Source organism: Ostrinia furnacalis, unplaced genomic scaffold (assembly GCF_004193835.3).
Source record: "Ostrinia furnacalis isolate ACB-3 unplaced genomic scaffold, ASM419383v2 OfSCF3352, whole genome shotgun sequence".
NCBI lineage: Eukaryota > Metazoa > Arthropoda > Insecta > Lepidoptera > Crambidae > Ostrinia > Ostrinia furnacalis.
Window position 1 is genome coordinate 167630 of NW_021133591.1, and position 24652 is coordinate 192281.

At 41.7% G+C, this 24652-nt stretch overlaps 2 protein-coding genes and 2 non-coding genes across 4 annotated transcripts in view; 2 read left to right on the forward strand and 2 right to left on the reverse strand.

Moving 5' to 3' along the window:
• garz (Sec7 domain-containing protein garz) overlaps positions 1–14299 on the reverse strand; it is a 31498-nt gene extending 17199 nt beyond the window's left edge. The window contains exons 1-14 of the mRNA XM_028311573.1: positions 13745–14299; positions 13444–13562; positions 12932–13040; positions 11662–11835; positions 10286–10388; positions 9702–9928; positions 8919–9096; positions 8232–8400; positions 7012–7647; positions 6630–6780; positions 5885–6087; positions 4714–4922; positions 2345–2510; positions 1447–1687 (exon numbers count right to left, since the gene is read on the reverse strand). Coding sequence (XP_028167374.1) covers positions 1447–1687; positions 2345–2510; positions 4714–4922; positions 5885–6087; positions 6630–6780; positions 7012–7647; positions 8232–8400; positions 8919–9096; positions 9702–9928; positions 10286–10388; positions 11662–11835; positions 12932–13040; positions 13444–13562; positions 13745–14045 — 2986 coding nt within the window. The 5' untranslated portion in view covers positions 14046–14299. The remainder of the gene's footprint in view (positions 1–1446; positions 1688–2344; positions 2511–4713; positions 4923–5884; positions 6088–6629; positions 6781–7011; positions 7648–8231; positions 8401–8918; positions 9097–9701; positions 9929–10285; positions 10389–11661; positions 11836–12931; positions 13041–13443; positions 13563–13744) is intronic.
• On the forward strand, positions 4032–4161 carry LOC114357795 (U11 spliceosomal RNA). The gene has a single exon (XR_003656331.1). It is a non-coding gene; the product is annotated as a U11 spliceosomal RNA (small nuclear RNA).
• LOC114357796 (U11 spliceosomal RNA) lies at positions 10905–11035 on the reverse strand. Its single transcript, XR_003656332.1, has one exon. It is a non-coding gene; the product is annotated as a U11 spliceosomal RNA (small nuclear RNA).
• Positions 14300–14512: 213 nt separating the features above from the next.
• On the forward strand, positions 14513–24467 carry Usp16-45 (ubiquitin specific protease 16/45). The gene is made up of 7 exons (XM_028311557.1): positions 14513–14608; positions 14783–15656; positions 17125–17248; positions 17788–17938; positions 18719–18866; positions 19453–19551; positions 21702–24467. Exons 2-7 carry the CDS (start codon positions 14807–14809, stop codon positions 23285–23287), a joined length of 2958 nt encoding a protein of 985 aa, XP_028167358.1. The 5' UTR covers positions 14513–14608; positions 14783–14806; the 3' UTR covers positions 23288–24467.
• The last annotated feature ends 185 nt before the right edge of the window (positions 24468–24652 follow it).

Here is a 24652-nt window from a genome sequence, read left to right on the forward strand (position 1 = left end):
GTGCAAATGCGATAGTCCTACTACAACTTTAGCACTCACCAGTTAGTGCCACTGTCTTCGCTACTAGCAAGTGACAGGACCTTACTCTACAGTGGCGCAAACTGGTGAGCACTAAAACGATAGCCCTCATTGACATGGCACTAGTGACGTAGCGCTAATGTCATACTTATGGCCATCTAGTGTTGCCGCTAGTGACATGGCGCACCAGTGTTGCCATTAGGAACACGGCGCTTGTGTCGCAGTGAGCGTGCTGATGTTGCCGCTAGAGATCCAGCAGTATTAGCGTTAGTGACATGTAGAGATTGCAAAATCCGGATTTTTTTTAAATCCGGTTTTCCGGATTTGTGTTACGTACAAATCCGGATTATCCGGATTTTTCGAATATTGGGTAAATTTTTTAAACCATCAATTTAATTTAAATAAAACGTAGTTTTTTTTTCAAAAAGATGTAAGTATTTGAAGAAAAGCGTTTTATTTTATTTTCGCGCATGGAATTTATTCCTCTTATTTTCGGTTTGCGCTACAAATTTCGAAATTATTTGAACCTTGCATTATTTTTTTTCGTTTTAGTACAACTGCATCAACTCGGTCAAAACAGGAAGCGATCACCGAATGGTAAGAGGCACATTGAATATCAGACCCAAGCTCGAGAGATGTCGACTGATGAAGTGATGATGATGATGATGATGACTTACACTTGCAAGGGATATTTGCCGATTTAGCTGCTCTTTAAAACTCAGCGATATGGTGTTTCAGAATCAGCGTCTCGTATAAAACTCACTGGCCGACTAGCGACTTCACTTACGCATGCGGCATGACGCTTCATTGTGCAGGCACAGTGCAGGTGTGAGTGTTGTGCGACGAAGTGCGGGTGCGTTCAATCAAAACTTCGCTTGTTTTGCATCCATGTTGCATCAAATAGATATTTTGGTTTATGATTTTATGATAAAATTTTTGGGGTAAAAATATTCGAAAAAACCGGATTTCAAAGTCAAAATCCGGATTTTTTTATAGGCTCAAAATCCGGATTTTTCAGATATTTTCGAATTTCGAATAATCCGGATTGCAATCTCTAGTGACATGGCACTAGTATTTCTAGCTCACGCTCGAGCCCGCTCAGCGCTGTAGCGCGGCGCTAGTGTCTCCATACCTATGGCGCGGTAGTGGTGCTGCGGCGCGGCTACAGCGGGCTGCAGCGCTGTGAACTTGCACAGCGTGAGCAGCAGAGTGTCCACCGTCAGCGCGTCGGCCGGCTGCCGCGCTACTAGCGCTGTAGCGCGGCGCTAGTGTCTCCATACCTATGGCGCGGTAGTGGTGCTGCGGCGCGGCTACAGCGGGCTGCAGCGCTGTGAACTTGCACAGCGTGAGCAGCAGAGTGTCCACCGTCAGCGCGTCGGCCGGCTGCCGCGCTACTAGCGCTGTAGCGCGGCGCTAGTGTCTCCATACCTATGGCGCGGTAGTGGTGCTGCGGCGCGGCTACAGCGGGCTGCAGCGCTGTGAACTTGCACAGCGTGAGCAGCAGAGTGTCCACCGTCAGCGCGTCGGCCGGCTGCCGCGCTACTAGCGCTGCGCAGCGCTCGAGCCCGCTCAGCGCTAGTAGCGCGGCGCTTGAGCGCGTGTTGTTGGACTCGATTTCCTCGGGGGAGGGCGGCGCGGCGCGCTCGAAGGCCGCTGATAGGGCTGTTACCTGAGAAATAATGTGTTTTATTTAGCAGGAAGCATCCAACAAATCATTCATATAAATTCAGTTAGATAGCTCGCAGAATTAATGACTGTTGGAGCACAAAAATTGTCGATTAGTGACCTCAGACCAGACGATGTACTCGTAGTGTAGGTAGGTCTCCCATTCAGTGAGCTTACGATATAAGTAGTGAAGGTCGTGGGAAACTTCTGAATGAGGCGTCGAAGGAGGAGTTGTTGTGGAGATCCTTGTGCTTTACCTGACCGTTTGACCAGGAGTAGACGTTCTTTGGTTTAAAACGAAGACTCTCTCTCTCTCGCATTCTGCTGATAGTTAAAAAGGCGTATCTCAGATTTTTTTTTCGGATAACTCAGACTAAAGGAGAGCGAGCACATGTAAATTATTTGAAACTTTTTTATATCCGTTTCGACTTGTTGTCACATGCGCCATTTAACCATCGAGGGCATTTTTGACCAGGAGTGGATACTCCTACCTCCTACTAAAGGACGTCCACTCTTGGTCAAAGGCCCAAGTTGAGCCCAAGGTTTTCCACGACAACCACTCCTGCGCTGCCCTTATCCAGCTGTTTCCCGCGACATTCATTTTTTTCTTTAAAACAAAACTTTTCTCTTTTCTTTCTCTATCTATATCTATCTCACTCACCGCACAAGGGCAGACAACAGTGAACAATCTCGCGTGGTGCGGATGGGCCGGCGCGGGCGCGCGGTACGCGGCGGCGGCGGTGCGTCCGCGCCTCTGTAGTACCCGCCATAAGTAGGCCTCTCTAACCGGACCCACTCGCTCTGCTGGCATCACCATCTCTTCGTTCCTGGGGGATGAGAGATGTAAGTACAACGCCATCTCTGGGCCGGTGGTGGAACTACTTTAGAGTTTCACTAGTCATATGGTTGTAACCCCACTCGCTCTGCTGGCATCACTATCTCTTCGTTCCTGGGGGATAAGAGATGTTACAACGCCATCTCTGGACCGGTGGTGGAACCACATTAAAAACAAGTCGCGTCGTATCAACCTAACTTTGAGCCACCTAGGCGTCTCGCTTCTCTCAAACGAATCAACAAGATTGCGCTCCAAAGCACAGAATTCGCTGTTTTTCCTGTATTTATATTCGAAAAAAAGCTAACATAAGTAAAGTTTTATAAAAAAAAAAAACCGACTCCAAAAAACCCTACACTAAAAAGTAGAAAAATAATTACTAATTACCTACTTATTTATTAGGACGAATTATTAATATTTATGTAGGTATACCATGATTGATAATTCTGGAGTCGGTGCCAAGATTATGAAACATGTAAAGTTTGCCTGCACCGACTCCAAAAGTATCAATCATGGTATACCTACATAAATATTAATAATTCGTCCTAATAAATAAGTAGGTAATTAGTAATTATTTTTCTACTTTTAAGTGTAGGTTTTTTGAAGTCGGTTTTACTTTTTTATAAAATTTTACTTATTTCTTGCTTTTTAGTTAACTAATTATTACCTTGATGTTACCACTGAAGGTAGGCAGTACATTGAGACCATATTCTTAATGTATATTATAAAAAAGTTCATCCCCAATTTTCCACCCTTGGGGGTGAAATATTTTCTTCAAATTCGCATGAAACCACCCTTTTGATAATACCTATTCAACAAAAAAATAATAGTTCAAATTGGTTCATAAACGGCGGAGATATTGCGTATAAAAAAGTTCATCCCTAGTTTTCCACCCTTGGGGGTTGTTTTTTTTTACTATTAAATTTAAATGGGACCACCCTTGAGGTATTACCTATACGCTGAAAAAAGATTTGTTCAAATCGGTTCATAATTGGCGGAGTTATCGCGTAACAAACATAGAAAAAAAAAACCATACGGGTCGAATTGAGAACCTCCTCCTTTTTTTGAAGTCGGTTGAAAATCATTTTAAAGTTATACATTTTGCTAAATACTTCACGTTTTGATCGGATTACTTCCTTAAACTCGTTAAAAGGAATAAAATTATCACTAGATGTCGGCACTCTTTTATTTATTTTATTATCAAGTATAAATAATATCATTAATCTCACTTTTTTATTAACGGTTGAATTAGCAAATCTGTGTGCACAGTATGAAGAAACTATTATTTGTTGTCTCTACAGTATATCATAAATTATTATTTGTTATTCCTTTGTTCATTTTGTATGAACAGTAGGTAATGAACAAAATGATCAACAAATTCATCAACTGCGCTGCTTTTTACAAGTAGTGTAAAGTACTGCCACCCACCAACAGATGGCGCTGTGTGTCGATTGACTCGCGGTTCCATTTGATTTTTTCCGAAACTTGACTACCTCCAAGGAGTTGGGGTATCGTTAAAAAGGGTGTTTGCCGCTTCGATGGCACGCGCGCCGGCCACGGGGCGTGGGGTATGGCCATCAAGACATACTCAACACGTAATTTTTGTTCAGAGAGGCAGTTGGCTACCCATAAGTACCGGCGCCTCCTCTGCCAGAAAATACCAATCCTACATCGTCAATATCATCAGTAATCATCACTAACAATAATGACAGAGTTTCTTGCGCTTCTCAGCACTGGCCCATTTATTATCCCAAAGTAGTAGGTAGTTTGGTTAATATTGGGTTAAAAGCCTTACAAGAGTTTTAAGGCTGATTTACACGTATTAAATAGATGAGTAGGTAACTTAATTTTTCGGGTAAGTTGGTGGGCGGGGCATGTCACTTGACACGTTTTGACAAGTAGTTTTTTTATATTCTATGTATAATAAGTATGTATTTACAAAAAAAAAGTATTTAAGTATGTTTATATCCGTTCTCTAGTACCCATAGTACAAGCTTTGCTTAGTTTGGGACTAGAAGCGCAGTGTAAAATGTCCAAGGATATTTATTATTTATTATTATTATAGTAAACAAGAGCCTGACGTTTGGACATAGACTTAAAATTAAGTTAAAAAGTTATGATGCAATTTGATCATTAATTAAGTTAAAATTTAGTTATCTACTTAATGCGTGTAAATGAGCCTTTCTGAGTTTACTCACTTGATAGAATAATAAACAGCTTCCAGCATAGCCTGATCGAAGTCTCCAGAACCGTTGCACCCTCGTAGATTCTTGACGAAGTCATCAACAGTCATGGGCACGTTCAGTTTCTTCGCGTTGTGATTGTGTTGGTCCATGTTAAGCATGATGACCGCGTAGGCCAGGCGGAAAGCCGCGTCTGTGTTGGCAAATGGCTCGCCGTTTGTGGACTGTGGGTGGAATAAGGGTGATTTAATTTGACACTGTTTTATAGCAGCATGTTGGATACAGTACTATCCGACCAAAACAATTAGGCGCACGGCAAACAAGGCGTCACTGGAGCTAGGGAGGTGAATATCAAATCACTTCGAGACAAACTGTTACCTAGTATTAGGTATGAAATTAGTACAAGTATACTAGTGACTAATGAGGGTGTTCGCGATTGAAAAATCCGCCAGATGGCAATACGTAGACGCGAGGTCCAAATGCTGCATGATTGGTTATTTTTGACATGACATTGACAGATATGTCAAAATCCACCAATCATGCAGCATTTGGACCTCGCGTCTACGTATTGCCATCTGGCAGATTTTTCAATCGCGAAAACCCTCATTGGATGAGAATGTTTAAGCAATTATCTAATGTGAGTGCAATTTAGTTTCCTGTCATGCTCCTAATTGTTGTGGTGGGCTAGTACGTTAAAACTTACCTAACTTTTTTATGAGATCAACATAGATACACCAAAAAATAATTTGAGGTCTTATACAGACACTTCTGAACAATAATGCAGAGCGACTGGTTCACACGAAGACCGATCTAGTAAGCTATGTCTATTGAATATCTTCGCTACTGTGTTTCCTCTCTCGGCTACTGTGTACCCATTCTCCACTACTATGTACCTGATCTCCACTACTGTGTACCCGATCTCCTCTACTGTGTACCCACTCGTCAACACTGTGTACCTCTCTCTGCTAATATGTACTCCCTCTTGAAATCAAAATCAAAATTATCTTTATTTGTTTAGACTAATTAAATTAGTACTTGCAAATCGTCAAATGCTCTTAAGGAGCCTATACATGTCTCATTCTTTTTTTGCTCTACCAGCGCTTCGAGACAAACATTTGGCAAGTGCTGAGAAGAAGCGCCGCAACAAACTCAGTCACCTTCACCATCTTCGCTACTGTATACTCACATGCCACCTCTCAGCGAACTTCTCCATAACCAGGAAGATCAAGGGCGCCTCTCCTGGCAGGCGGAAGGTTTCCAAGTACAGACGGAGCGCCTGATCGATGCGAAGTCCAGTGTAGTCAAAACTGTCAGCGAATGCTCCTAGCACAGTGCTACCGCTTTCGCTGTCGTCCTCGCCGCGAGACGAACGCTTGCAGATGTACTCGCCTGGAATATAAAATTGATATAAAAATAAGAAGCGACGCGACAATTGGCTAGGAATATTAAAAAAAACTTTTGATTTTTGGTCTACTTTCCTTTCAATCATTCAACCAAAAAATACTTTTATGCTTTGAATATGTTTTCTATAAAGTAAGACTAACGCCCGTATTCACAAACATTACTATGAGGTCTCACAGTGCGCGTGGACGCACAGGGTCACATATACTCTATTCAACGCTGTGCGTTCGATTTGCTGCTTCACTTAGGCGGTTATCACACTGCGCCGCGCTCCGCCGCGGTACGCGGGACGACAGTTTTAATCATTGTATGCAAGTACCTCAGTTTGTATAGAAAACACGCGCGGCACAACACACTGACAACGCGTCTGCGTGCGGGATTTTTTATATGAAATCACGCGCTCCGCGGCGGAGCGCGGCGCAGTGTGATAACCGCCTAAGGCAAGCATCGTTTGTGAATACGGGTGTAAATAAACAATTTTTTTTTGGACATTTTTACACAGCAGCATCTAATGTCATTCAGTTACTCACCAATCATTTTCTTATCCAAATCAGGATTTTCTCTGAGGAAGATTGCAACTTCGTGAGGATCTAAAGGAGTCTTTAGAACCCCATGCTCTTGCAAGAACTCTATTCCACGTTCTGGCTTCTGGTTGAACAATTCCGTGCCTTGGGTTACCCACTGCAAGATAAAACCATAACTTAAAATCTTATTAAACCACCAGTCATTCAATTTGGCATAAGAAATTAACTGTTTCGTAGTCATTAAATTACAGATCGAATACGCAGGCATAAGAGCCAATGGGAATCGTTTCTAACCAATAATAAACTTAATAAGTGACAGTTGATGTGAATATTGAAATGATATTTCAAAAGTACTGAATATTTGTCTAGATCGGAAACGTATAATTACCTTCTTCATATTCCTTATATTGTCCAACTCGGCCTCAGTGGGGAGGTTTGTGGTCGCCTTATGACGGCCCGTCCTCCCCGGAACGAAGTACTGGCTTATATCGTGCGTCACGTGATCGCTCACTACCGACGCATCATCCATCCCTCCCAACTCCAATGTCACGTGACCGCCACGCCCATATTTTGACTCTTTCTCCTCTTCAACATTCAATATATCCGTCTCACTCTTACTCTCAATCTTGGGCTGCGTACCCATTTCGATTGCGTCTATAATAGTCAACAACACTTCTAGTGATAGCGAGTGAATGTTGTAAGCTGTTGAGGATATAACGTTTTTGGATAATAATTTAGTGAGCTCCTCGAAAACATTCATACAATACACGTCACAGTCGTAGTTTAAATACAGCTCTGTACAGTAGCCTGGTATCCTAAACAGCTGAGCTAAGCTCTCGAGGGCTAAATGCTGGATCTCTTTCAGCTCGTATATGGCTTTGGACGTGTCCATTGATATAATTTCGATGATCTTCTTGAAGAACGCTTCCATTTGGAACTTGAGCTGGAAACGCAGCGCTTCGAAGAGAAGGAAGGACACTTGCAGGTCTAACGCGAAAATCGATATCCTCTCCGTGCCTAGAAGCTGTAAAAATATAAAGTTATTGGGTTATTAAGATGTTAGGGTAACATAACAAGGTCTTTTCTAAAATTCGTTTGACCTGGATCAACTTCTAGTCTAACTTCGACTACTAAAGGGAGCTTGCGACAATGCGTGTGAGTTTCTGCAAATCGTTAGCTAGTAGAAACTCTTGAGGACAGTTGACCACAACCTGAAGCTAGAGCTAGAAGCTGTAGACGAATTCTCATTGCCTTGTGCTAAGACTAAAATCAATAGTCCTGCTGACTCACTTGATTGTACCTAAGGATACTCGCTAAGAGTTTTCCACAGAGTAAAAGTTTTGAATCCGTGACATACGTCTGGGTACCCCTCATGGCACCCTTCTTCTTATTCGTTTCGCTTTTGCCAGATCAGTCGTGGTCACGTTGAGCCATGGCTCCCACGGTCAGTGAATACTCGTATTTCTACACAAAAAAACCAACCGATCCGGTACGGTTAGACACCAGTTCTGCTGTCTACAGGGCTACAGTGAGCTCAGCAGCCTCAGACACCATGGCGGAGTGTTCTGCTGTCTACAGGGCTACACAGACAGCAGCTCGGACACTCACGCTCAACAGGTTCCTGCACAGCGGGTCCCGCACGAGGTAGAACAGCGAGGGGCAGGCGGCCAGCTGGTCGGCGCCCACCTCCAGGGCCGTGCCCACCAGCGACAGTCCTAAGTGCACCATGGCAGACGTATTCTGGCTGTCTAGCGGGTTGCACAGTGAGATCAGGAACCTGTGAACAGATATCAGAAGATTCCGTTCAACTTCAAGGTGACATTTCTCTTGATATACGGTGGTGCCGGCGCAGTGCACGCTTTAAGGCGTGGCTACAAGTCTACGATGCGGCACCGGCCATCTTGTGACAGCACGGCGCCGCTACTGGAACACGACACGGCGTTGTGTCGCCGGATGATTGCTGCCGTGCCGGCACGGTTCACTATGCACAATGGACGATGCTGCACCATAGAAATGGCATCAAGAGTTACACTAAATTATTCGATCGACTAGTGCAAACAATTAAGTCAATGTTGGTTGCAGGGTTACAGATAAATTTTACAAAAATCCATTACGATACGACAAAACATAAAATAACCAAACAATAGCAATGATTTAAAGACGGCATAACTTTAACAGCAGGAAGGCGCTGGATGCAAGCCGCTACCACCCGATAATTCTGGTAATCATTGGGTGAGGCCTATGTTCAGCAGTGGACGTCCTGTGGTTGAAATGATGATGATAATTTTAACATACCTGAACAGCTCCCTGACGCAAACCAGCCCATACGGCTGCAGGTTGAGCGAATCTTCCTGCGGCGTGAACCGGATGCCTCTGTGGTTCACGTACTCCTCAAGCTTCTCCTTTTCGGCTGAAGCGTCCCCTGCTTCAGCCGGCTTCGTGCATGTGCTGCCGTCCTGCTCTATTACTTCGGCTGTGAAAGGGGAAGATGATTTGTGTGAGTACAGGTGATATGTTAAATGCAGGAATTGAAGTTCGTGGGGCTGGCTGATGATAAAACACTTGTACGCTATTAGAATAATAATACTATTATTTAGTAATAAATAATGCCAGAGTAATCCGTGGTTTTAGATGACACATTTTCACACAAAAACCACTGATCCAGTTTAGATATTTGGACAGAGACAGCTTGGAACTTGGTGAACAAAAATGAGCTGATAACACTTTGTTTGAGTGAACCCATATTATTTTAGATTAGCTTTCTTACTTAGACAGCTTCTACAAAGAAACTGTAAGGCCCAGAATAGACGGTGAAACGCAACTGCAACGAAACTGCAACTGCAAGTTACTTTTGAGTTGCATCTAAGTTTCTGCCATAGCGTCCGTTGAGAGACCACGCATGACGCGACCAGTTGGAAACTTTCAGTTTCAGTTTCATTCATCAGAATCATCAGAAAGTTGCAGTTGCGTTTCACCGTCTGTTCTGGGCTTTAGTCTTGTTGTAGTCGGCGTGGTCTGTCTCTGTACACTGACCACAGAATACAACACTATCTCATTAACTCCCTCCCTTTCACTCACCATCAGTCACTTCAACTTCCTCCTTCTGCTCGTCAGTCTTCTCCGCTTCATCGCTTTTCTCCGGCTCGGCGTCCTTATTCACGCACTTCTCCAGCAGTTGTGTGATGGACGTGTTCTGGGAGGCCAGGTCCATGGACGAGTGGCGGTTGTGCTTCTTGGTCGGCGTCTTCAGAGGGTCCACGGGTTCGATGGTGATCTCCGCTTCGTTTAGCAGGTTCTTGTCTTGGCTGGGGGTGGGACAAATGTTAAGGGTAAATAAAAAAGGAAACACTCTTACCTACAATGTTATGCAGGCATGAAGGGATGTGTATTTTTATAAATAAATGATAAATATGTATCTATGTATTATACCTATACATAAAGTAAGTACCCATTATTTCGTATGATGACTAACCGAGCCTAGTACAGTCAGTCTCAATTTCACACATCGCGCAAGCCCCTAAATATTTACCCGTCACAGAAATTAAAATTCATCATTTCAATTTTTGCCCGTTCTGCCAAACGGCCGACAATAAGTATATGTTTCATTCAGTAAGTATATTTTATGTTTGATTTTTAACATAGCCTGTAATTTGTATTCTTACTGGTGCCTCATTTTCTCCAACTTCTTTTCGTTGTCTGTCTCGGGGTCGGCGTGGGCGCTGGCTTGCTCGGTCATAGATGAATTCCTCTCTAACGAATTTGTACCTGGAACAATATCACTTTATTTTGATGGGGAGGAAATATTATACATGCGAAAGTAACTCTGTCTGTTACGCTTTCATGACTAAACCACTGAACCGACTTGAATGACATTGGTTTAGAGATAGATTCCCGGGAAAGGTCATAGGATAATTTTTATCCAGATTTTTGAAACAGGAATGTGTGATAAAGTTTTTGTGTCAAAAAAAATTCACGCAGGCGAAGCCGCGGGCAAACGCTAGTGTAATAATACTTATTAAGTAGTTATTACGTGTGTATGAAAAAGACCTAATATTTTTTGAATGAAATCAATATCTATTGATAGCAAGCAAGATAGGTAACTGATTAACAGGTTTTGACATTGATTGTGAAGTGCTTTGTTTTGATAGCTTTTGACTTGAATGAAATCCATACATACTGTAAACTACTGACACTGTTATTGAAAACATGAGTTTTCCAAGTTTATATTTGACCTTGGGTATCTTTACTGGTAAAATTATGATATCTGGCAATTCTGGCAGAGGAGGCGCCGGTACTTATCGGTAGCCAACTGCCTCTCCGAACCAAAAATTACGTGTTGAGTATGTCTTGATGGCCATACCCCACGCCCCGTAGCCAGCGCGCGTGCCATCGAAGCGGCAAACACCCTTTTTTAACGATACCCCAACTCCTTGGAGGTAGTCAAGTTTCGGAAAAAATCAAATGGAACCGCGAGTCAATCGACACACAGCGCCATCTGTTGGTGGGTGGCAGTACTTTAAGCTACTTGTAATAAGCAGCGCGAAGTTGATGAATTTGATGATCACTTTGTTCATTACCTACTGTTCATACAAAATAAACAAAGGAAAAACAAGTAATAATTACTATGATATAGTAGAGACAAATAGTAATTTCTTCAGATTTGCTAATTTGCATGTTTCTGCCATTAAATTTGTTTATGTACACACTGCAATTTTTAAAAAGAAAGTGTCTTATCTGTTCAATGCAGTGGCATTTATCCCTTTATAATACAGGCTATTTCTCAACAAAAATCTAGTCCATGAGATGCTGTCGACATACTATACATATAACAAGGCTGCCCAACCTTTGGAAGAGTCAGGCCAAACGGTGGATTCAGTCGTTTACGACGGCCCACTTACATTTCCTATTACAGTTACTGTGATTTTTTAATTTGGTGCATACAAACCATACTTTCGCGGGCTACTTAGAATTATTTCCCAGCCACAGTGTGGCCCGCAGACCTTAGGGTTGAGCAGAAATACTATAAGAAGCTACTCACTATGAATCCCAGTCAGGCTCTTCTTCTTGGCGGTCTTGTCGCGTTTCTTCAGCGACAGCCCGACCGCGGCAAAGCTGGCCGACGCGGCGTCTTCTGGCGGGAACTGCGGCAGTCGCATGAATATCAGCTGGGTCATGTCTCGGAGACACTGCTCGGCGTTGCGGCGGAGGAGTTCTGAAAAGGTGTTTGAATTTGAGCTTTGTATTTATAGAAATAAGTGATATCACACAGTTTTGGGTGCTTTGTCATTTTGTAAAACTGAATAAGAGGGTGAAAGTGTTTCGACTGAAGAGTTCTGGAAAGGGGGAAGAATGTTTGATTTTGAGCTTTGTATTTATAGAAATAAGTGATATCACAGTTTTGGCTGCTTTGTCATTTTGTTTAAGACTGAATAAGGGGCGAAAGCATGGTCGTATCCTGCTTCTGCCCAAGAAAGGGGCAAGTCATATCCAGCTTCTGGCCTAAAGGGGGGCAAGTCAGGGGTTTTATGTCATATTTTTTAGATCAGGTTTTTTGGGTCAGATTTTTTGGTATCAGAATAAAACACTGAGGGCAATCTCAAATTCACCATGGTTCGCTAGAAATGTAGAGATACACGAGTACTTAGAGATGCCGACAGTCAGGGAGGAGGTGAGCAAATACTGTACCAAATATAAGGAAAGGCTAAAACATCACACAAACCAACTTGCTAGAGAAATTGTGGAACAAACCCACAAGACCACCACAAGACTGAAAAGATGGCAAATATTACAGTTGGACCAAAGATGCTAGTGGCTTGGACTGAATATTGGAAGGCTGGACTAGATTGCTACGTGAATTAGTAAAAACCGAGGGAGAGAATTTACTGGAATACCCCTCCTCATGAACACAAACAAAAAAAGCAAGACAAAACATCTGATTATGACCTAAGTCGATTGCAGATATAAAAAGGGAAAAAAAAAAAAAAAAGATTTTTTGGTAGCTGCCCTCTCCTGATCGGTACAGCCATGGGTGAAAGATTTTGGCTCTAGCTAGATTAATGATAATATGGTGTAGTTTATTTAGAATTAGTGGTTAAGAATATTCTAAACTTTATTATGTACATCGGGGGAAGCCTTTTATCTGCAGTAAGTAACAAGTGGGTTGATAATGATGTTATATTATTATAATCAATATCATGTATGTATTAGCTTAAGACCTTGTTACCATTGAAGCACTGATTATGATATTGATTAAGTATATTTTTTTATTTTAAATAGTACTACTAGAATGAATGTGAGAAAATGTTTACCTGTAAGTCTTGTCTCAAAGCAGATTCGAAAACAGCTGAGCATAATTTCACAGACACTTTCGTCGGTCAGCATCACTCCTTCAGGGCTCAACATAAGTGTGCGGAGTACCTGTCAAACAAAAACATTGATTGTGTTAAAATTATCATTAAGTAAAAAATTATCATAAGACACAAAACCTGGCAGTGCTTTTGAATATTATATTGAAATTGGTTAATCACATTTTTATTTGTAATTTAAAACTATTTTATAATTACTATTTTTAGGGCCTAACATTTGATAATAGTTAGAAAGCTATAGTCTAATTAGAAGTATTCCAGTTTGTTTGGCTAACAAAAATTGCACCAAAAGAAACTTAATTGCAATGATAATTGATTGTCATTCCAGTGAATTTTGTTTACAAAGAATACAGTATTGCTCCTATTGTGTTCATATTTTACATGCACAAGCCAATATACTAAGAAATATTTCATCATCAATAAAGAAAGTATTTGTTCTGAAAAAAGAAACCAACCTGCAGTATCTTCATGAGCACAACTCCGTCAGAAGAGTGGTCGGTGCCCACAAACCGGGCATGAGTGACTGCATCGGAAATGTCTTCCACTATGGCAGGCACGCTGGGGTGGGTTGGGTCTGAAGTAACATAAACATATTTTGTTAAACATTTTTATGTGAACTTTACAAAATTTACATTTTTATGTATTATTTTCCTTTTGCTTTATGATTTTATCGTTTTTCATGTATGGTGACATACATAATGGCAACTACATAAGACATATAGAAGTTTCTAAGTGCGAAATCATAATGAAAGTTACCTATTAGTCCATAGGATAAAAACTTGTGTATAGCTGATAGAGCTAGACTAGTCACAGGCCCAGTAGTTTCTTTGCTTCTGATGACTTCTAGGAACGGACTTAAATACGTCGCCGGGTCCAAGAGCCTCAGGTCGTCTACTTGATTGAGGATGATCTTCAAGTCTTGGAAGGTTTTCATGAGCACATCATATTCTTCGTTGGGGAAAGAATGCGAGCCCCAACGAGTACTTCTACGCATGGCAGTGACGAGCATTGCCATCTCGCCCTGCACCACGAAGATACCATTGCCAGGGAGCGACATTTTACTGATTTATTTCACAAAAACTGATCAACATCAACACCGTAGTAAAAATAACTTGGTTCCTAAGCGCACTTTCCACGAAACTACATATTTACACTGCACTTATGTACGGGTCCCACTGCAAAGTTGTAGTTCCTTGATAAAATTCACAAATTTAGACACAAAATATAGCAATATCAATGGAAATTCACAATTTGATTAGCAAGTTCCACCACGATCATGTTGACGTTTCAGAATTTTAGTTCCACTATTGCCCGCTTGGTGTCGCCAGTGAATCAGTATGAAAGTAGGCTATTCTCAAATCCATACGTCAGAAACTTTATTCGATTCCGATCATTCAATTGACTATTCATAATCTTATCGATTTTTATTGCATTGGTATTTGATATCCATTCATGTATACGCAGCCTACAATAACTTTTTTAATATATTTTTTTTAAATAGTAACACTGTCAAAATGTCTGACGGCCGTGGTTTACTTTTCTGACAAAAATTTCAGAAAATTAGATTTATTTCTTTGTTCTTCTCGATCTAACCTCGGTTCTATTAGATTGCATGTAACTGTAAGTAGCTAAACTATATATTAATAGAAAGTTGGCACTGATATAAGGTTCCTGCATGCATTTCTTGATGAATGTGCGTTGTCACGCGTGCAATGACTATCGACACAGATTTGTCATTTTTCTCTTTTTGTGTTCGTGGGTTATTATTACCACGTCTCTCGTTACGTGTTGCAGGCGATCTCCTGAGTTAACGCAACAATGGTTAAGAAAAAGAGACAGAGCGACCCCGGGGAGAACGGAGACGAGTCGACGGAGTCCTGCGACGAAAACGTCAAGTCCGCATGTCCTCACGTCGCCAAGGCGATCGACCTCACCCGCCTGAAGAAGACGTTGAAGACCGGGGGGTTCGAGAAGGAATGTGCGGAGTGCAAGAAGTCCGCCAAAAACGAAGTGTCTGACCCAGATTTTGAAGAAGACCTGAGTTTGTGGATGTGCCTGCGATGTGGCTCGCAGCTGTGCGGCCGCGCGCGGAACAAACACGCCCTGAATCACTTTAACACTCCCCACTCCGACTGCCATGCCCTCACAGCCAACACCACCTCCTGGGAAATATACTGCTACAACTGCAATAACGAAGTCACAGCGTCCAGTTCCAAAAAGCTCCATGAGTGCATTGAATACCTTAAAAAGCAGGCCGCAGCAATGGCAGGCGGCAACCTGAAATCCCTCCCTCCTATCGAGCTGTATTATGAAAACAAACCTAAAGTTGACCTTGTGTTACCAGTAGAAAACTTAACAAAGACAGATAAGGGGAAAGATAAAGCAATAGCATTGAACTTGCCAAGAGTGAGAGGATTATCCAATTTAGGAAACACATGCTTTTTCAATTCGGTAATGCAATGTTTAGCGCAGACCCCTTATTTAGTGCAAGTCCTGCAAGAAATGGCCAACCCTGGAGAGAGGTTTACGTTGCCAGGCGGGAAGTTAAAGATGAAGGTTGACGCAGAGGAAAGCAAGGATGTGGACCTGCCTCCCATTACCGGACAATTGGCTGAGTGGGGAACGCTAACCAGGACCTTGGCTGAGACATTGATAGATTTACAATCAGGTAATAGAATTTATTTTGATTATTGTTATGCTTGTGCAAAGCGTTCAATTAGTGTTGTTGTTTATTTCGTAAAAATAATTCTAAGCAACACCAAAAAGTAAATTAAATTGTATTGTAATACAATGCTATAATCAATTTACCTCAAAAGATACATCTAAGATTTCCATTCACTTAAGCCACAAGGACAAGGTTGGTTTTCTTTTAGCCAGGCAGACGATTCAACAATGATTATTAACATAACAGACCTTCACTACATCCTCCCTCAATGTTAATTAAAAAGAAAAAACATTGATATTTCAATTTATTATCTTCAGGTACACTTGAAATACATAATTAAAAATCTAAATTGATGTTATTAAAAGAAAGCAAAATGTTTTGAAATGTAGTTACATATTGGTAACAATAAAATGTTTGTTTGCCAATAATAGTCACATCAGAAACATATTTTAATTTTACATTACATCAGTGTTTTTATATGATGAATGCCAGTTGCTCATTGATTGTATCATTTTTTATCTTGCTACATTAAATGTCTCTTGCTATGTCAGAAAAAAAGAGAGTAAAAAATATATTGAAGATTTACAAAGTGTTCTGGTGAAAGTGAAAATAAGCGACTGTTCAGGCGACCTACATTAAAGTTTATTTTTACCTCAACCTAATTACAGGATGGTAAAGTCTGAAAATACCCTCGAAACATGCAGAGGAAAATTTTGCTTGATTGTATTCACAGTGTTATCTTGAAATTATGGCATTAATTTATTTTGGTTGTTGTCAATGATAAGACCGTTTTATTTCACAAACAATGATGGTTTGTTATATGATAGTGGTTGCATAACCCACTTATTTATAATTACTATCACCTCCTACAGTAGTATGATGATTGTCCACTATCAAGAATGTTATTGATCGTCAATTTTTATCATTCTGTTAAAAAAATAATTTTATAAATGTTACTTTGTTTGTGTAGGCAATTTTAAATGAGGATAATTATATTGACTAATGTTATACTTTATTTAAAAAATCTTGATTGCTATGTTCTGCTTGAATAACTCTTTATTTATATTGTCATTTAGATCTAATTACTGCACTTCAACTTTATGTAATTTTCTTTGTTACACAAAATATAATGTTTAACTTAACAATAAGTATATTTGGCTTTGATCCAATATGCTACAATATTTGAACCCGTCATTTCCGAAACGCCACGTCACACTTTTTTTTATGAAAATGTGCCCTTTTCACAGGGAATACGTAAAATGCATCAGTAAATAAAATGGCGCCAAAAAACTATATTTAAAAAATTGTGACTCGTGCCGTTTTCTAAATGACGGGTTCATTTATAAACTTGGACAATCCAACCACAGAGCCTTAGCAATTTTAAGATACATAGAAAAATCCTAATAAGTATTAAAGTAAATTGATTGATTTTATATGCAAAAATCTTGACGAATAAATTAATGTATTCCAGGCGAGAGTGGAGTATACACGCCGCGCAAACTGCTCATGTTCCTAGTGAACAAACTGCCTCAGTTCGGCGGCGGCGACCAACACGACGCCCACGAGCTACTACGACATCTACTTGAGGCTGTCAGGTGAGATTCATTAAACTAATTTAATTTCTACAAATAGGCTTTTAAAACGCTTTTACAGGAATTTAAGTAATGCGGCATTATTGAAATTAATCGTTTTTATCGTTTTAGTGACATGGCAGAGCGATTTCGCACAACGACCGATCCGAATCCGTGCGGTTTACTCACTAGATCCGATTTCTCTAGTTTTCTAAATTCGTATTTTGACGGGTTTAAATCGGACGTAGTGCGATAACGCTCTTAGATCGGAAGCATAAGAAAAATTTAAAAACTTAGCATTAAAGATGAGTGAACTTTAACAATAGCAAGAAGGAAATAAACAATCTTCAGACAAAGGACAATACATAAAGTATAAATATATTTTTAGCACTATTATCCAATACATAATGTAAATTGCATCTGTCATTACTTAGATTATTGAATGTTGTGTATATTATTTGTGAATTAAGGCTGATAAACGAGGAATGTATCTGTAAAATTCAGTATTTTGGTCTAGATATTTATTTGCAAGTAGTTAATAAAGTGGTACGCAACGTCCCCAGGTCGGAAGACCTCCGGCGCTACCAATCGGTGATCCTCAGCAGCCTGGGCATGAGCTCGAAGGTGGACCCGGCCAAGGTGGACGGGGAAGTCAAGCAGAAGGTCAAGTTCTACGGGCAGCAGGCGTCTGACACCATGCTTAGGCCAGAACAGGTAAGATGATCTTTTTTTGTCTCTATTATCTAAGGATTTTAGAGTTGATCTCAGAGGGCAGAGCACATAGTACGCAGAACTGGCGGCCGATGGGGCAGCAAGGTTCTTGAGTGGACGCAGCGTGGGACGTCCACCCACAAGGTGGACAGACGACATTATAAAGGCGCTGGACGCAGGCCGCTACCAACCTGGCATCATGGAAAGCTTTGGGGGAAGCTTATGTTCAGCAGTGGACGTTCTATGGCTGTGATGGTGATGATTATGATGAGAGTTGATCTCTAGATGATTTATGATGATACTAGATGTAGACTTTCTTAAACATGCTGATCAGTTTGCTAAGAGAGAAGATATAATGCTTCCAAAATGTGATATTCCAGAGTGAATAAGACCACTCTACCACTCTTCCCGCGGTTATCGACTATTGTAAGAAACGACTAAGAAACAAATATGCGAACGTCAGGCCTTCCCAACATGTCTAGCCAGAGTGGGGAGTGTACGCCACATACTCTAGTAAATTAAGACTTGACAGGCTTGTGGAGACTGAATGATCTGATGATGAACTGCGTAACATAGTAACGTAAACTGACAGTCCAAATGACCAATGATGTTATGTGTGGTCGCTAGCGACATTTTGGTTCTTGAAAGTAACCACCAAATGCGCTGTGCAATCTGTCATTTTTTACGCAGTCGCTAGTCGCACACCTAATGTAAACTCACAGTATCTTAACGGCTCAAGATCGCTTCAGCCTGCAATACTTCAAATGTTTTTCTATCACCCAGGTATTCCGAGGCTTTCTGGTTTCCACGCTGGAGTGCCAGGACTGCTTCCACCAGTCGGACCGTGCGGAGTACTTCCTGGACCTGTCGCTGCCTGTCGCCGCCAGCCGCCCGCAGCCTCCTGCTGTGGTGCGCAGGAAAACTCCCAACGGTGAGTGACAGCTGTCAACGTCACCTGTCAGGAATAGTTCTTGCAACTCACGAATACGAGTGAGCTTTACTTGTGTTTGTACGTGTACACACGGCCACACTGTTAACTATCCATTTCCGTTTTTGCTCTCGCTCTCATCAAATGGTGATTCTTTGCGATAGAACGAGACGACATGACAGGCAATGGATAGTTAACACTGTTGCCGATGGTACATGCACATAACGATTTGAAAAACGAACAGTAGCGAGCCACCACACATGTATTAGCTCACTCGCCTTCGTGAAATGCAACAACTTTGGTTTCGTGAGGACCTGAAAATGCCAGGCTGCCTTCGCTTGTTACCCAGTAACGAGTGTTGCAACAGCTGGAGAATACTTATGGACCAACTTTGGGTCTATTTAATCCCTATAGCAAGATGCTAGTTCAGCTGTGACTAAAACAGAATGCCTACATCTCCAAATCAGACCCTATTTTAAAACTAATAATGATCTTTTTGCCCTTGCCATGTGTGACTGTGTTAACATCCTAATAGGTGCCTTAAATGAGACGAAATAAGGCACAAACTGACTTGCCCACGTTATTTCAGAGGATAATGTGTCCAATGCCCCAGAGGAGAACAAACCCTCCAAGCACCAGATTAAGAAAGAGCGCAACGCTGCTAGGAAGGCGGCGCGGAAGAACCATGGTAGTGTATTTTGCACGATTTTATTTAGGTTGCTTATTAACTTTTGTGGCTAAAATTGACAAAAATAACAGAAACAATGCTAGTATAAATCTTAATTCAGTCGGTGGCTGAGTTTTTGTGACGGTCAAACGTCAGCGATACTTCAGATTATGTATGCTTTGTCATGTCATAGTCATAGCTGGGCATTAACTCGTTAATCCGTTAATCGTTAATTAACGAAGTTAACATTTCTTTTAACGGATTAACTTTTAAGTTAACTTTAAAAATTGTTAACGGACTCGTTAACTTCCGTTAAATTATCCTAAGTCCGTTAATCGTTAATCCAGAACCTACTATTTACCAAAAAGATACAGCAGGCACGCTGAAAAACGCGTTTTGACAAGTACGTTCCGGCTTCCATAACTTCCAGAACCCAAAACAACAGTTTTTGGATCCAGATCACTAACGACACTTGTTAAGAGTAGGTAGTAGATATGTGTGGAACAATTCTTGCAATTGAATTTAAGACCAGTTTTCCTCAACCGATTGAGCTGAAAATTTGGTATACTTATGTAGGTACGATGACAATACAATGTTATGGTACCATTGAGCTGGTCTGATGATGGAGTCAAGAGGTGGCCATAGGAACTCCTAAATGAATTGGCGGCATCGCATCTAATTTGGGTTCGTTGGATTTGTCTTTTCGAGCACTTTAGTACTAGATGATGTCCTGATGATGGAATCAGGAGGTGGCCATAGGAACTCCTAAACGAAACGGTGGGAACTTATCGAGTTTGTGTTTGCTGGATTTGTCTTTTTGAGCACTTTGGAGCTAAATTGTTTTGTAATCGAACCAAGGCTCTGAGATTGAGATACTTACTAAAAAGTGTAAAATAAAATTATAATAATTAAAAACTTTTTTAAAAACAAGCTTTTATTCTGAAATGCAGTTGTACTAAAACGAAAAAAATAATTGTAGGTACTTAAGCAAGGTTCAAATAATTTCGGAAGCTTGTAGCGCAAACATAAAAGAGGAATCCCATCAAAAACAATACTTGTCAAAAAAACCAAGTCTCGCAACTCAGTTGTTCTACGGTAAAAAGTTGTGAGATCCATGTAATACCAAGTCCAGGCCAGGAAATCTTTAACGTTTTACATAAATTATTGACTTGGCCATCGCACTAAATAATTTAATTTACACGTGTTTTCATGCGATGGCCAAGTCAATATATTTATGTAAAACGTTAAAGATTTCCTGCCCCCAAATATTTTAGTTTTTCCTTGATTCATACACCAAACACTACTTATATTCCAAATTTGAAGCTTCTAGGTCTGCTAGAAGTGCCTTAGAATTTTGATGATCGATGAGTCAGTCAGTGAGTGACAAAATTAAGTAACTTTGACCCGTTATAATTCTTAAACTACTGGTTCAAATTGAATGAAATTTTAAATATACCGTGTTTTTACAATGCCTGCAAATGAAAATTCAGCCTTCTAGTTTTATCCACAACGAAGTTACAGGCGGTCGAAAATGGCCTGAATTGCTTCGAGAAAAGGATGGTACGGCCGTGCCGCTTTTTTGCACGACTTGGTGGGGGCACTGCCGTGCCCCCAGATACAAGCATACAATACAAGCTTTCGAAATTATTTGAACCTTGCATACATTTACTTTTTTCGTTTTATTATCATGTGTTAACGGATTAACGATTAACGTTAACTTGCGTTAAATCTTGCGAAATGTAACGTTTTAACGTTTAACGAAGTTAATTTTTTTATTAACGGTTTAACGATTAACGAAGTTAACTATTTGATTAACGGTGCCCAGCTATGGTCATAGTCAATGTTACCCCTCCCGTGCCGCTTCTATACCTCATGTACTAACTGATTTAAGCGCTTTACCTGTATATACAAGAACTAAAGCCTGGTCCGTGAGCACGCAGAATTTTGTCCAATGACCCCCAGCTACCCATCCTTATCGCTCGCGCGTAATTATGTTGCTGTCGCGCTCGCACTCACTGCGGGCGCCCGTCACACAGTCGCGGCAGCAATATAATTACGCGCGAGCGATAAGGATGGGCAGCTTGGGGTCATTGGACAAAATTCTACGTGCTCACGGACCAGGCTTTAGTTTCAAAATCAATCGCATACTTACAATATTCTCTCCATTCCAGGTAACTCCACGTCGAAAGATGACAAGTCCACCGCCGAGGCCAACGGCGGCTCCAAAGAAGACGGTAAGTCGTCCTCAGAGTCCGACGCCGACGTCGAAGACAATATCGAGGAAGCTCCTCGCACCACCGCCGCCCAGCAGCATACCGCAGCAAACTTCGCCGCCTACCTTGAATCAGGATACAGCTCCGACAAGCTCATCAGCTCAGACTCTATACGCACCAGCCCTGTCGACCTTCACAAGGAAAAGACCGACAACACCCCGGAAAACGCCGACAAAGACAAAGTCGAGTTCGCCGACTCCGCAACCTCGACCACCGCTATACCTCTAGAATACAAACCCCTGATTTCCCTCGAGAATCTCTCAAATCCGGACTCAGGAGTCGCCAGCCCCGAAGCCACGAAACACAATTCTACGGAAACCGTCGATAATGTTGACTCCCCGATCATTGATAAGGAACTCGGTAGCCACAGCTCACTTTCAAGCGAGATCAACCTGGATTTATCGAGTCCGCAGCACAGCAAGATGTCCCCGGAAAAGTCCGATCTCGACGACAAGAGGCCGCCGTCTAGAAGAGACTTCGCCCCCGAGTACTCCAATGAAGTCATCTCGCGCGGCATAAGCGCGCAGGGCTGCAAGAATATCCTTGAAAACGGAACAGAAAGCAGCACTGAACAGCCGGAGAAGAAAGATCTCCTTGATTACTACTGCCAGGAGCTCAAACTCGCGATGGACGACGTCAAAGTCAAGAAACCCACCCTCCCCTCGCCTGTAGCGGTGGAATCCCCGCCCGAGCCACCTCCGATTCCTCGACCGAAAGTCAACAATATCGAACCGGAAAAGTCGAATCTTCAGAGAGATTTCTTGCCCTACTCGAGACAGAGCCCCTCCTCGCCTAGATACGTCTGCGACGAAGACGAGTGCAGCATTCAATCCTGCCTCAGCCAGTTCACGGCTCTAGAACTTCTCACGGGCAACAACAAAGTGGGCTGCGAAACGTGCACGGAACGCATCAACGGCAAGGGAGGCAAAACTGTGTACACCAACGCGACCAAACGATTCCTGGTTTCGAGTCCGCCCGCGATCCTGATTCTGCATCTGAAGCGATTCCAGATCGGCCCCCGATGCATGTTCAGAAAGATGTCGAAGCACGTGGATTTTCCGACTATTTTAGACTTGGCTCCGTTCTGCGCGATGGATAAGCTGAAGAAGCTTCCTAATGTGGCGCGAGGACAATCCGAGTTGCTCTACTCTCTATACGGAGTGGTGGAGCATTCCGGCGGTATGCACGGGGGTCACTACGTGGCGTATGTCAAAGTGCGACAGCCGGTCAAAGCTGGGGACCCGAGGTGGTGGTTCCTGCCCAAGAGCGCTAATACAATGCCGGCGCCGCCGGGTAGCGGAGACGGCGACGCCGACTCCGAGTCCGATCTCTCCGGCTACGAATCCGGCGAGGGTCCCACGTCGAGCGCGGAGGCCCCGCCGGGCAAATGGTACTACGTATCCGACAGTATGGTATCCGAGGTCACGGAGGAAAAGGTCCTGAGGGCGCAGGCCTACCTCCTGTTCTACGAGAGGATCTTATAAGCTCCCGAACCCTTTTTCACCTGGAGATGGCCTAAGTTTTGTTTCGGAGTGGCATTTAAGTGGAAGACTGATGCGTAGACAGATAGAACCCTGCATGACGTCATACGTTACTGAGTGCTGTAAATAGCTAACACTTGCTTCTTCTTTAGTTAAATGTTTTCTGTGACCGTACGTGATTTCTGTACGCGGAGTTGAGGAGTGGTCCTACAGAAATGTTACTCTCCTGTAGAAAATTAACGCGTACAGATGACAGTATAGCCCAAACTAACTAATAAATGTATTATTCGATGATTGACGCAATGTTTTAAGGATCTTATTTATTCTGCTATGTATTTCTTCTTACGGACACGTTGAATAAAGCTCAGTGGCAACGAATAACCTTGTTTCTGCCAAAAAATTTACAGAGATAGAACAATAGATGAAATAATTATGAGAGAAACGATTTTTTTAAATACTTTTGAAGGTTCTTTTTGAATAAAAAAGAGGCTTGAGAAAAGGAATTGAATCAGTGCATTTACGATGTTATTCGTCGAACTGACACTCGTTTATATTACGCAGTAGGAGTTCGCAACGGTTTAGCGTTTAGATTTGTGCAAACAAATATTTTGGAACTAAGAGTTGCTTCATCTCGTAAGATTAAATGTAACGCGGTGCGAGTGGATGAGTTAATTTTTAATGTCGTATTTATTGTTTTGTTTGTATTGGAATTTATTTTGTTAGGGTTGTCAACTATTCGAATCCTTAGATTCGCTTTATCCATGAAATTAAATTTTCTTGGGCATTTGCTAAAACCTAAAAAAGAGTGGGAAAAGTGATGTACCTGGCCAATCGTAACATTTGGGCAATCGATAGATAACAACCCTGACATCATGGGTTTGGTCTTCCATTGAGGTGTCAACTTGTCGCTGCTAGATAAGCAACCCGTGAGTTACGTAAACAAACTGTCACAAAACTACCGCATGTATGTATTTACAGTTGAACTGATGATGTAGATTTAATGAACGAAATGCTGGCTGGATTAAAATTTTATACGACGTAATTTTTTTAATAGATTCAATAGCACAATCTCCTTCTCAACACGACAAATAAAAAGAGAAAATTAATTAGATAGTGGCGATTATAATTGCTTTTAAAAATCATCTCCACCTACTTCGCATTTTATTAATTGAATTTATACAATTTAGATAGACTAAGAGCTAGTGAACGCCAGACTTACGTCATTTTATAAAAGCTGAAAGTTTGTCAGCGTATGCTCCCAATATTGGATATAATGTTGGTGAATTATAAAGTTTGGGTCGTGGTGGCTTTGGGAGCTACCCTAAAAAAACTGTCTGGCAAGGAGTTGGAACTGTCAAAACTGTCTGG